This window comes from Monopterus albus, unplaced genomic scaffold (assembly GCF_001952655.1).
Source record: "Monopterus albus unplaced genomic scaffold, M_albus_1.0 scaffold60.1, whole genome shotgun sequence".
Classification (NCBI taxonomy): Eukaryota; Metazoa; Chordata; class Actinopteri; order Synbranchiformes; family Synbranchidae; genus Monopterus; species Monopterus albus.
This window is the reverse complement of record NW_018127940.1, coordinates 40,125-53,160: the sequence shown is the minus strand read 5'-3', so window position 1 is coordinate 53,160 and position 13,036 is coordinate 40,125. Positions and strand designations below refer to the sequence as shown.

The 13,036-nt window shown below is 39.6% G+C and overlaps 3 protein-coding genes across 4 annotated transcripts in view; all 3 read right to left on the bottom strand.

Moving 5' to 3' along the window:
• The window catches only part of tmem14a (transmembrane protein 14A), a 4,378-nt gene extending 2,771 nt beyond the window's left edge, over positions 1-1,607 (bottom strand). For both annotated transcript variants that reach the window (XR_002275190.1, XM_020603164.1), the window contains exon 1: positions 1,517-1,607. The gene's annotated coding sequence lies outside the window, so the exon portion shown is untranslated. The remainder of the gene's footprint in view (positions 1-1,516) is intronic.
• Positions 1,608-4,282: 2,675 nt separating this feature from the next.
• On the bottom strand, positions 4,283-10,404 carry agpat5 (1-acylglycerol-3-phosphate O-acyltransferase 5 (lysophosphatidic acid acyltransferase, epsilon)). Its single transcript, XM_020603140.1, has 8 exons — positions 9,541-10,404; positions 8,839-8,908; positions 8,641-8,756; positions 8,436-8,519; positions 7,705-7,795; positions 7,167-7,328; positions 5,207-5,330; positions 4,283-4,835 (listed from the first exon to the last, which is right to left on the bottom strand). Exons 1-8 carry the CDS (start codon positions 9,757-9,759, stop codon positions 4,610-4,612), a joined length of 1,092 nt encoding a protein of 363 aa, XP_020458796.1. The 5' UTR covers positions 9,760-10,404; the 3' UTR covers positions 4,283-4,609.
• Positions 10,405-11,073: 669 nt separating this feature from the next.
• mcph1 (microcephalin 1) overlaps positions 11,074-13,036 on the bottom strand; it is a 37,105-nt gene continuing 35,142 nt past the window's right edge. Inside the window, exons 21-22 of the mRNA XM_020603256.1 lie at positions 11,632-11,869; positions 11,074-11,533 (exon numbers count right to left, since the gene is read on the bottom strand). Coding sequence (XP_020458912.1) covers positions 11,481-11,533; positions 11,632-11,869 — 291 coding nt within the window. The 3' untranslated portion in view covers positions 11,074-11,480. The remainder of the gene's footprint in view (positions 11,534-11,631; positions 11,870-13,036) is intronic.

Here is a 13,036-nt window from a genome sequence, read left to right as displayed (position 1 = left end):
CCCATTGAGCATCTCTGGAGAGACCTGAAAATGGCTGTCCACCAACGTTTACCATCCAACCTGACAGCACTGGAGAGGATCTGCAAGGAGGAATGGCAGAGGATCCCCAAATGCAGGTGTGAACTTGTTGCATCATTCCCAAAAAGACTCATGGCTGTATTAGCTCAAAGGGGTGCTTCTACTAAATACTGAGCAAAGGGTCTGAATACTTATGACCATGTGATATTTCAGTTTTTCTTTTTTAATAAATCTGCAAAAATGTCAAAAATTCTGTGTTTTTCTGTCAATATGGGGTGCTGTGTGTACATTAATGAGGAAAAAAATGAACTTAAATGATTTTAGCATATGGCTGCAATATAACAAAGAGTGAAAAATTTAAGGGGGTCTGAATACTTTCCATACCCACTGTAAATGATCAATCAGTCAATCAATCAAAATGTATTTAAGCACATTTAAAAACAACTGGTTGACCAAAGTGCTACACATCAGTCAGCTAGATAATAAGACACAATAGAAAAATCAAGAAACAACCAAACAATTAACCCACACAAACAAACCAAAAACAATAACAATACACAAAAGAAACAATGTATCTAACTTGGTTTAAATACAATGGGGAAAAAAGGTGAGTTTTCAAGCAAGTCTTGAACAATTCCAGCCTCGGTGATACTTGAATATGTAGTGGTAAGCTATTCCACAACTTAGGGCCAAGAACGGCAAAAGCATGGTCCCCTTTGAGTTTAAATCTGGACCTCGGAATGACCAGAATCATCTGGTCAGAGGACCTGAGGGCCCTGCAGGGAGTGTAGAGGTTCAAAAGTCCAGAGAAGTATGGTGGTGCTACCCATGAAATGCTTTAAAAACAAATAGCAGTTCTCAACAAACAAACCATGAAATGCTTTAAAAACAAATAGCAAAAGTTTAAAATCAATCCTGAATTGGACTGGGAGCTAATGAAATGACGTAAGTATTGAGGAGATATGGTCAAATTTACATGAGGATTTCCTGTAAGAAGCCTAGTGACAGCATTGCTCCCAATCTGCAGACAAGGCAACAAAGACTGGCTAATTCCTGGGCAACAGAGAGTTACAGCAGTCAGGTCATGTTGTAATAAATGCATGAATTACTTTCTTGAGATCAGAAAAGGAAAGAAAGGATTTAACTTTAGATATTGTTCTGCTGTTCACAAACCCAAATGTCACCATTTCAGTTTTTAAAATCACTGACATTAGGAAAATGTAGACATCCATGCTCTAATGTCATCCAAGCAAGCTGATATTATATAATGATATAATGGACTTTAACACCAACGTGGACAGCAGCGTTGTGCTTTCAGTGAATAGACCTGCACGTAGCTCTAAAAGCCTCTAGATGCCGCTGTGAGCCCTTTAATGATTAAAACATAAAACATCAGAAAAGCATTCAGACAATCGTATCTTCACGCTTCGAAACAGGTATTGTTATCTTATCAATATACAGTTTATTTTTATTCTTCTTGGTGTGTTTAATTACGTACCTTGAGTCCAAACAACTGCAACTGCGTAACAGCACTTACTACCCTTCTTACTGCACTTCCTTGTCACTGCCCATAAATCGTTATACGCATGCGCCATTTGTGTCGTGTTGTGTTCACTGACTCGGATAAAGTGGGAAAGTAGATGGCCTAACAATAACAGAATCTTTCTTCCAAATAAAATTTAATAAACCTGCATCAAAAGTACTATTGCTGTAATAGTAACAGAAATTTAAACCCGCCAATCACCATTTATGTCCCTTAATGATAAAGTCAAATTTATTTTATTTTTGTATCTACCTTTGGACACAGATTACCTTTTAAACCTAGATTAGTTAGCAGATATACTGGTGCATCTCTTATGCCTGTGACTGAATATACAGTAAAATTATGTGTTCAGGACAGTAAAGACAACTCTTCCCAAAGAAAACCACTTTATTTCACTCTGACCCCTGATCCTGTCAGGATAAAAATGGCTATAAAATGTCTGACAAGGTTCATTCAAGTGAAGTATCTGCCCAACATGTAAAAACCAAGGCTTTAACATCTACATGAAACAAACATCTCTCAGACTAACTCTTCAGGAGGACAGCAGGGAAAAAGATGTAAAGTGAACTGTGGAAAAAGGCAATGTTTTCACAACAGTAAACAACAACAGACATCCAGTGCATTTCCACAATACTTATAACACAAATGGCTTTGAGCGCACAGGAACCTGTGACATACTGTTAACATGGCTTTGTCAGCTTTTTGCTAGGTAGATCCTTTCATTTGAGCTGTATTCAAAGTAACAAATGCATAACAAATTTATGTAATATGAATAAAACAATAACAATGTAATTATTAAGGCAAAAATAAAAAAACAACACATTAGGTTTCTTTGCTATTAACAGAGCTGGTATTAAAACAAGTACTGCTCAAGTGAAAACACTTGCAGAACATCATGGCAAATACACCAGGGCTTGGTGATAATTGGCATTTTAAGGTTAACGTGATAGTTTACATTGGCAGAACATTTTCATTTCTAACATGCAATCCCCTATATGAGCTCACTGTGGCATCTGCCAGTGTTCAGTGAAATGACAAGACTGCTCGATAATGTGCCCTAGATTGGACATTAATGTGGTCGGAAATTAAAAACCCTAAAATGACCCTTTCATATGTGCATAAACAAGAATATGTTTTGGCCATATTCATTATCGATATAAAAGAAAGTGACATCCTTATGAATATTTATGAAGAACAATGCAGCTGGTGTCATGTTTATGAGCCCCTATAGAGGACCACATGCCATTAACGTTCTATTAATGTCAAAACATCACTCTAAATAAGCAAATGCATAATTCTTCTGACATGGGGTCTTGCATAAAAAAAACATTACAACCAATATCACACAGTCAGTGCACTTAATTAATGATAGGTAGGCTTGTGTAAAGTATCAGTTTACAGTAGCTGACCACAATCTTTACTTTGTGCCGAGTACTCTCAAAACACGTCTAATTTGAAATAAATGTCAGGGAGGAGATTTAAAACTGGCCAATGTTTGATGGAAATGTGAGCATGCAAAGATGCTAATTTGATAAAACTGATGAAGCCAGAAATTATTTATAGAAACGTAGCCGTTTTTATTTCATAGATAGATCGAGGGGTAGTTTTATTTTTAAGAAAACTAACACTTTTCAAAAAATCCACTCTTTTTTTGCATAATTTCAGGCTGCAACTCCAAATAAGGCAAGGGACATGTAGCACACAAGGATTAACATTTCTCTGTGCCCCTGTTCACCTTTCAGCTTAAGGTCAGCAGTGAGCCAGAAAGGGCATCAACCTCTGAGCCTCTTCTCAGATACTGCTTTGCATCTAGAACACACCTTATTGTTGTAATACAGGAAAACGGCACTGCCTCTTTGTCTTTTGTGCATCTCAGCCTATTCGTTAAGGAAAGACATTCACCCACAGCCAGCCCAGCAGTGTCCCGTACACCCAGGTGTTCAGGTACAGCCTCCTGCCATTCTCTGTCAGCAGTAACGGCAGTGTCAGTCCCCCCAAGATCATCATTGATGGGAGGGTTTTGGAGAGGTTCAGCGGAGAGCGTTTGCCTTCACCGGGGAACCTGCATATTTTGTCTGCATCCTCTGACTCGTAGAAATCCGTCAGCAGCCTTCGAAAAACACAGGGAGTAAAAGGGAAACGGCAAAGTGAGACAAAACAAAAGTGTGTTTGACAAAAGTTCCCAGTGGAACAGCAGTCACAGCAAAATGCAGAGCTTTTTTGTAGCATGGCTGGTGTTTTCAGTGTCAGGCTCCATAGATGACCACTTTTTATTATTTAACATGGCAAGGGTGCTCTTCCTGACAGTATAATTTATCGATATAAAAGAAAGTGACATCCTTATGAATATTTATGAAGAACAATGCAGCTGGTGTCATGTTTATGAGCCCCTATAGAGGACCACATGCCATTAACGTTCTATTAATGTCAAAACATCACTCTAAATAAGCAAATGCATAATTCTTCTGACATGGGGTCTTGCATAAAAAAAACATTACAACCAATATCACACAGTCAGTGCACTTAATTAATGATAGGTAGGCTTGTGTAAAGTATCAGTTTAAAGTAGCTGACCACAATCTTTACTTTGTGCCGAGTACTCTCAAAACACGTCTAATTTGAAATAAATGTCAGGGAGGAGATTTAAAACTGGCCAATGTTTGATGGAAATGTGAGCATGCAAAGATGCTAATTTGATAAAACTGATGAAGCCAGAAATTATTTATAGAAACGTAGCCGTTTTTATTTCATAGATAGATCGAGGGGTAGTTTTATTTTTAAGAAAACTAACACTTTTCAAAAAATCCACTCTTTTTTGCATAATTTCAGGCTGCAACTCCAAATAAGGCAAGGGACATGTAGCACACAAGGATTAACATTTCTCTGTGCCCCTGTTCACCTTTCAGCTTAAGGTCAGCAGTGAGCCAGAAAGGGCATCAACCTCTGAGCCTCTTCTCAGATACTGCTTTGCATCTAGAACACACCTTATTGTTGTAATACAGGAAAACGGCACTGCCTCTTTGTCTTTTGTGCATCTCAGCCTATTCGTTAAGGAAAGACATTCACCCACAGCCAGCCCAGCAGTGTCCCGTACACCCAGGTGTTCAGGTACAGCCTCCTGCCATTCTCTGTCAGCAGTAACGGCAGTGTCAGTCCCCCCAAGATCATCATTGATGGGAGGGTTTTGGAGAGGTTCAGCGGAGAGCGTTTGCCTTCACCGGGGAACCTGCATATTTTGTCTGCATCCTCTGACTCGTAGAAATCCGTCAGCAGCCTTCGAAAAACACAGGGAGTAAAAGGGAAACGGCAAAGTGAGACAAAACAAAAGTGTGTTTGACAAAAGTTCCCAGTGGAACAGCAGTCACAGCAAAATGCAGAGCTTTTTTGTAGCATGGCTGGTGTTTTCAGTGTCAGGCTCCATAGATGACCACTTTTTATTATTTAACATGGCAAGGGTGCTCTTCCTGACAGTATAATTATAGAAGCAAATGGATTCACAGAAGATGCACAGTGAGCTGCAGAGTGACACCTGCCAAACACCTGCTGCACTGACTCCTGTGTACACAGTATTAGGCAGATGGTCATAATGTAATGTTATAGCTGAGCAGTGTACTTAACCACACACACACACACACACACACTTACCGGTCCTTGATTTCAAACCGACCATGTAGCCACTTGCGGAAAACTGCTGGCTCTGGAGGAATTTCCTTTATGTCCACACGGTCGAAGTGTATGTGGACTCGGGGACATTCTTTGCACAGGAATTCTGTCAAACACAAAATATAAAGACTAAACAAAAACAGGAAAAGCCTTTCAGCAAAACCGCACGTAGAGTGAGCGCTTCAAAATCAACAAGGTGACAGTGATGGAGTAGAGTTGCTATGATGCCGTAATGCAAAGGCCCCATGATTCAGGAAGTACAGCAGTTTATTGGTTACATAACTCACAGTCAAGTCCAATTTAATATCCAAAATTGAAATAAATATTCACATTTTCACTTGAATATTCTTTATCTGTCACTTTTCGGCATCACCATATAAAGTGTTAATGTTTTTAGTTTTCAGTGTCAAGTCTCAAGCCAAATTAAACTGTCACAGTGTAACGGAGTGTGAACGCTCAAGGCTACACGTGTATCCCCAAAGACCATCAAGTTCCTGTTTCCACAACATGCAATATTATCAGGAAACTGGGCACTGTGGCCAAAAGAGGAAACCTGATCGAAGTCAGCAGTGAAAGAGTGCTTCACTGGTGGAAAGAGCACCTCCATCAGCTGCTGCACTCTACATAAATCAGCCTTCAGACACAATATGCACTGGTTTTCTAAAACACTGCTAACTCAGTGGAACCTAGTAGTAAAAGAAAGCTGAACTTCTCTTGTAGGACATGTGTGTTTGAGCAGACCAATGCTCCAAAGCAACAACTTGGAATAGATGAAGGAAATTAACTGTGTGCTTTGGAGCAACAAACAATCGCACTGCATCTAAATCCTGTTGCCAAACTGTCGTGGAGCTGAAAATCTGAGAGAAGACATAAAGAGAGCAAGCAGCTACCAGAGAGACGCTGGGAGCTAATTATCAGTTACCTGCTGTTAACAATTTATTCTATGAAAAATATCTAAAGTAATATAATATCATTCTGATGTCAAAACAACAACAACATCAGTAACAAAGTCTTGAATGCAGCTTTGAGTCACTTCCACCTCTCTGTGGAATGACTGGAGTCACCTTCGCCACATGAGGCCAGAAGTGCGTGACGAGGAGAATGCTTCTTAAAATCCCTGTTCCGTTTACTAGAAACACATCTATGTTTATTCCTGACTGTAACAGGATGTTTTTTAATGTTCAAACAGAGTTCGCCGGACCGGGAACACAGAATCAAAAACTCCAAAACACAAAGTTATGCTGTTTACAGGAAGACACGGCTATTAAAAGGTGATGATTCCTATGTGATTAAGAAGTGAAGGGCTGCACACTACTGTATGTCGCAGGACTGGTAATGCAATGCTTGTGAGAACCTGGATACACAGATGCCCAGAAGAATTCTGTGTGCATTTGCAACGTGTTTGTTTCCTTATGGTATGCTGTGGAATGTTATCATGAAGTCTTCACCACGTTTCTGTTTGCTAATGCAAACTACAGGAAAAGAGCAATGACCGGGCAGAATAGATTGTTCTGGATTTGGCAGGTAAAGGCTAAGGTTACACCTCACTTCCTCTGTTCCGGTCCTCCAACTTGAAGGCTGTCCCAGAGCTCTTCTTTTGGCTCTGAGGAGAGAAGATCAAGGCACCAGGAGGGATCTCTAAGGAGCCTTGAGTGAGAATACATGAGATGATCCTCTGTGGAGGACAATCAGCTGAAGGCCTTAATGTTTAAATATTCTGCTGTGGTAACATCATCAAAAGCAGGTGTCACCTGAGATGAAAGTTCTCAGAAAAGGACACCTCATTTGTCTAAACACATTTCCTCTCTCCATGGTTCTTCAGTGGGAGAGACTAAGCCAAGTGAGGGAAATGTGAATGCAACAGACAAACTCCTGCATGGCCTATGCGCATTTCAGAAACCCATTTTGAAAGGTCTGTGGCCATCTTCAGACACCTGCTTACCTGGCATTGATGGTGCATTTCTTCTTTGACCGGAGGTGTCCAGCGTTCCCTCGTAAGCTACAGTGATGTCATACACAGCGTCCAGGTGGCCCTTCATGGTCTCGATTGCTATGTGTGATGCTTTCATTCTTGGTGTAAGCGTGTGCTTCAGAACAGCAAGTCCTATGGTAAGCACACAAAGGTTTGACCTTCATTTCTGTTGGCATTGTAACTATGAGGCATGTCATATTAGTCTACATAATAAGTCCAGCTTGCCAATGCTGGGTCAGTTGCAGCACAGCGTGTTGCGCTCCTCTGCCGACTGCTATGCCAAAAATTCTGCCTAGTTTTTGAGGCTGTATTATCAGTAAATGGTGTTTGTTTCTTTCTTTTTATATAATTTTCACCTTGTTAAATGACTTTATAATCCATCAACTTCAGTGATGAAACAGCAGGGTGCCAGGGTGACACACGCTTCATGCAACAAAACTTAGCTGTTTTACAAACTGAATGGAATGTACTGAATTAGTGCACAGCAGTAAAATGGCTGCTATCATACCTTCTTTTGCAGCAAAAGCCCGACTGTCAGCCATAACATTCTTGAGCTCTGGATTATACCGAGTTCCCTCTGGGAAGATGACAAGGTACATCTGAAGGAAGAAAAACACCTGAAATGAAAGCTTTTCACTTTTTGTTTCTCATGCACCCGTAAAAGTGGAATTTCTAACTTTTATAAATTTGCTCAGGGAAAAAAGGAAACCAAAACACTGTGCTGAACATATAATGCTTAAAGTATGAGGTTGGTTATTTTCTATATTGATAGTATTTCCCACACTCCTCATACAAACATTAAAACCAACAGCGAATTGCCTCTAACTGCAGTTCATGTCTGTCAGTCTCCAACGTGAATGAACTTATTCATCTGTGCCATAGACCACTGTTGTTGTTGTTCAAGAAGATTAAAACCATCAGTGGAGCACACAGCTGCACTGGGTGATGTTTCTTCATTATGAAACACAAGACCTGAATATTTGTTAAAGATGTTGTCCTCAAAAGCTTCAAATGACCATAAGTCTTTACAGCAGGTCTCCATGCAAGCTTTGCTTTGTTTACAGTCCACCAGCTTCCTGTGCTTTGACAGAGATCACGAGCATGCACAGCTGAGTCCTGCTGCTTCAGACACTAAAGAGTTATGGCTGTGGTGACTTGACAGCAGCTGGTCTGTCTACCTCAGAGTAAATATGCATGTAGTGAAGGGACTAATTTACAATATTTATGAAGCGTACTAACCGGTGCTCCAGTCTGAGCGAGAAGCTTCTTCTTCATTGCTGTTTCGTTAAACTTTGCACTTCGTTTCACATACATTCCTCCATGCTGAAAGAGCAAGACAACATGATTGGAACTGCAGTGAGGGATGCGTTTTAAGTTTAAGTTACATCTTTACATTTGTAATTGACAAAAAAATGACATAGAAATACTCACACAGTTGCATTACCTGAGAGAAATACCATCCGTAAAGTGGGAGCCACTTGAGTCCATCTTTAAGGACGTATCTGACATGACCGAGAGCACTCTGCCTGATGGCGAGCATGTCAGCAATGATCCAGTCAACTACAAAGAAGACTGAATATTTAAACTGTGCTTCACAATGGAGTTTTTAAAGCTTTTAAAGCTGCACACTCAAATGTATTACCTGTAGACTGATGGTTAGACAGGTAGACCACGTTCTCTTTGTTCTTTGGTATATCCCCATATATAACAACCTACAGAGAAAGGAATAAAAGCAGATTAAAGATATTACACAGATGCTCTGGCCAATCATTTAGCAAAATTATTACAGAATAAGATAAAACATTTTTCTTTTTTCTAACTATGTCAAAGATATGGTTTACTAAAATTAATTCCACAAACACTGCAGTTTTTCAATACATTCAAGAGAAGATTTCTTTTTAAAAATGTCACTTCCAACCTACTCCTCTGGCCTTAATCATTGCAAAGTGGTCACTGTTCAAATAACATAAAGGCCAAGGTTACAACAGCTACACCACTATCACCATTGTTTTACACACCCCAAGTGCAAACTTAAGAGTACCATTGGAGCGTCAACAAAAAGGGCAGAAGAATGCCAAGTTTCTTGTTATAGATCAGGTTAGTCAAGTTTTGTTTGTCAGCCTTGGTGTCTGTCTCCACTTTAATTCTGTAACTTTGAAAGTCCTTACGAAATACAAAGCTTGCGCATGAAATACTAATCGATCAGTACCTGTCAATATCTCTATTTTCTGACTAAATATTAATGGGTATTACTCATTCTCAGATGGTGATCACACTATCAACATGAGTCTTTAACAATAAGAATTTTATTAAGTTTACCTGAAGCATGTGAAGGACCACTCACCTCAACTCCTGTGTAATGTTCAAAGAAGAAGAGGACCATACTCTGGTAGATGCAGTATAGTCGGTCATCCAACGTGTGATAGACTCTAGCTGGTAAGGCAGTTGAAAGCAAGCGCCAAACCCCCCATACCAGCAGGTAAACTGGAGCTGTCCCCAGCATGATCGTGGCTGGAAACCAGTACCTCAGCGAGTATGTGTGCACAACCAAGGAGAGCAGCATGATCCCACTTTAGACTCGACTAAAATAACAAAAAAATCCCTGAAGTAGACTTTAGGACTTGGTACTATACTCTGCCGGTAGTGTGATAAAGTTACAGACAGTGTGTCCTAACTAGCTCACATCACACCTGGCCTACATTCAGCACACCTGTCTAGACAAGTCAGCATAAGAAAGTGATACAGCTGCAAAGAGTCAGATGGCTAAAGCTAATTTTAACCTTGTGTGCAAAACGCAGAGTCAAGCCAGCTTAAGGCATCCACCTATAGTGCAATAAAAACGGCTAACTGACTGCAGTTTTCTGATTTATATCAGTTTTTCAGAAAAACAAAACAAGTCGACCTCGACCAGAACTCCGTACATTCAGTTTAACTTATTACAAGTTCAGATAAAACGTCAGACAACTACTTAGCAGACAAAAAGTTTTTCTAACACCACATTTGATATAAACTCTCCCCTCTAATGTGTACGAGAGCAAAGCCTGACCGTAACGTCAGCTCAGTTATTAAAACACAAAGTATTTTCTATTTCTCTCTCCGGTTCATCTTCTTCAGTCTAGCTGTTCGCTCACTTAGCTTCTTGCAGCAAATGTCACACATGCGTCCTACGTCATAACACTCTGTAACATCGACGAAGCTGATTGGTCGAGTGACGTAGCAAATACTAACCTGTGCAACATGCGTGAATCCTATATGGTCATGTCATTAAAGGGGCATACCGCTTTTCTTCATCTGACCGTTTTCAATATTATTTCATCTTATGGAGCCTTATGCACTTAAAATAATCTAATGAACTGGCTCCAAACGTTGGGCCCTAAAACAAGAAGGCTAATAGGCTAGATGTTACAGCTAAAAACTAAATAACAACAGCTATTTTCTTCATTTATTGGACACATCACTGTACTGTTATATGTTGTCTGGTAGTTTTTCCATTCTATTGTTGTTTTTTATGTATCTATCATACATCATAACTTGAATATAGTAAATATTTCAAAATAGTAACATTAGTTGAAATGGCAAAGTTACTGTAATTGTAATTCACAAAAGGGTGATACATTCATTATACCATGACTGTGAAAACCGTTTTAGACAGCTTAACACACAATCTCATGACTCAATTTCAGTAAAACTGAAAAGTACATCACAAAAAAGCAACTAGTTTTGTTATAGTGTATATGTTGTTCAATGCTGATCAATCAAAATGTGAATTGTTCCTGTGTAACTGTTGAATTGACCTTGATTCTTAAACAACTCTTCATTTGACATAAAATAAAATAAAAAAGCCACAAATCAAAATCAAAACTTTTGAATTTATTAAAATGACAATGAAACATTTCAGTAATACAGTGTGATAGCTCTATTAGAGTGCTGGTATTGCTCAACAAATATAACGGAAAAACAGTCTGGCTCAGTCTCATGACCTGTGAAAAGCACAGTTATACAGTAGTGGTTTGACTGTGGGGGGGATTAAAAAGGATGAACATAAAGTGACAAGTTTTCAGTATGGCAGTTTCACAGTAGTCCTAAGGAGTATTGAGATTTCATGGTCACTCAAAAGTACAAGAAACAAGATCATTTGTGAGGATTTATGCAAAGTCCCTGAAAACATTTGCAAAGCAAGACAAAGACAAACCTCCACAACAGAAGTAAGGTAGAAAGTTACGGTATGAGTGACACCACCAGCATAAAATTAAAAACTTCACAGTTCAAACAAAGTTTCAGTTTTCACTCCAAGTCGTACTTATCGTATGACAGCTGCTTCAGATATGTGATACAATCTGAAATAAAATCACAAAACAAATCAGAGAAATAACCATAAATGATAATGGTAAAATAATTTATCATTTAGCAAAGAGACCAGCAGAAAGTATCTTACCCAGCACCCACTGTTCAGACAGGATCCTGCATCCCTCTGGCCTCCTGCCACTGTACTTCCCTATGCAGATACCTGCCTGCCGCACAGTTTTGCAGATTGTTCCTCCACATAGCTGGATCAGCTCCACCAAGCTCTGAGTGGGCGGCTGGGAGTGCTGGGACACAAACATGGCAGGCTGGTTTTGGAACAGGTCTTGCTGGTGCTCCCCGGCAGACAGGTGCCTCTGGAGACGACAAATCTGGAAGGAGTAGCTTTCAGTTAAAAAGCGAACAATGAACTGTTTTCTGGTTGGAGAAATGGATCCAGCTGAGACAACAGGATAACATGCTTCCTTCAAAGATCATCTGAAGAACTGCATTTTAATATAAACTGATAATTTTAATATAAACTGATAATGTTCCAGAATATGCCTGCTAACCCCAGCCCTATGCCTGAACAGTTTGACACAGTGGGAGAATCCTAATGTAAACTAAAGGCACTGGATCTGTTTGTTTTCCAGCAGTTACATGTCTTTTTTCCCTTTTACATCATTTATTGAATGTGGATTTCCTGAGAGCAATCTCTCTTTTTCTACCTGGAAGCTAGTTACAGTTAAGTAACAGCAAATGTTTAACGACTGGTGCTTCCACTCTAAAGTTTCATAATCCATTCAGTGAAATCAGACTCAGTTAAACCAATCTAGTCAGGTTAAAGTTTGACTAAGTTATGGTAGGAAATATGGTCCTGGGGAAGAGCTCTAATCAGGCAACACAAGTGAAAACATGTGTGGGTGGACTATGAGTATGCAGGGGCCTTAGAGAACTTACAGTACGACTTCATGTTGTTGTGTGGCTTACAGTGAACTATGAGTTGAATAAATGTGTTGCTGATTACTCATTAAACTCATCAAATTAAACTTTTTCTAGAACATTGGTAGGTTACTGGCACACTTCCCAGCATACACTGTATGTCTGGATTTTCAAGAAACCTTTCTTTCCTGTAGTTCTAGTTAATAAGGGTTTAAAATGGAAACTAGTCTCATGTTTCATGTTTTCTCTGATCAACCTGGATAATATCAACCTGCCAAAGTTGATATTATGTCTTTTGCCAAAGTCTGCCACATTTACAACACATCATATTTCTAAATAAATAAATGAAGTATCCACTGTAACCCCAAACATCCTAATTTGCAAGTCATCGAAGCAAGTCACAGTAACATTGATCCAGTACTGAAACTGGCCTGAAGGTGGCTGCGAGTGATACAGCAGAAGCTGCAACAGTCTGGCTGTGAAATTCATGAAGAACATACCCTGGAGCACCACCCCTGGAAAACTAAATGTACCATGAAATCCAGCGTAAACAACTCCATTCATTGTCTATAATTGTTATGACAAGGAAGTTCTGCTTAGTCACTGCTGACAGTGAA

Excerpts from the sequence above, each read along its gene's own strand:
- agpat5 (XM_020603140.1), bottom strand. The coding sequence starts at position 9,759 with ATGCTGCTCTCCTTGGTTGTGCACACATACTCGCTGAGGTACTGGTTT. Across the intron at positions 8,520-8,640 it reads ACGGATGGTATTTCTCTCAG|CATGGAGGAATGTATGTGAA; the intron begins GTAATGCAACTG and ends TTGCTCTTTCAG. Across the intron at positions 7,796-8,435 it reads TCGCTCAGACTGGAGCACCG|ATGTACCTTGTCATCTTCCC; the intron begins GTTAGTACGCTT and ends TTCTTCCTTCAG.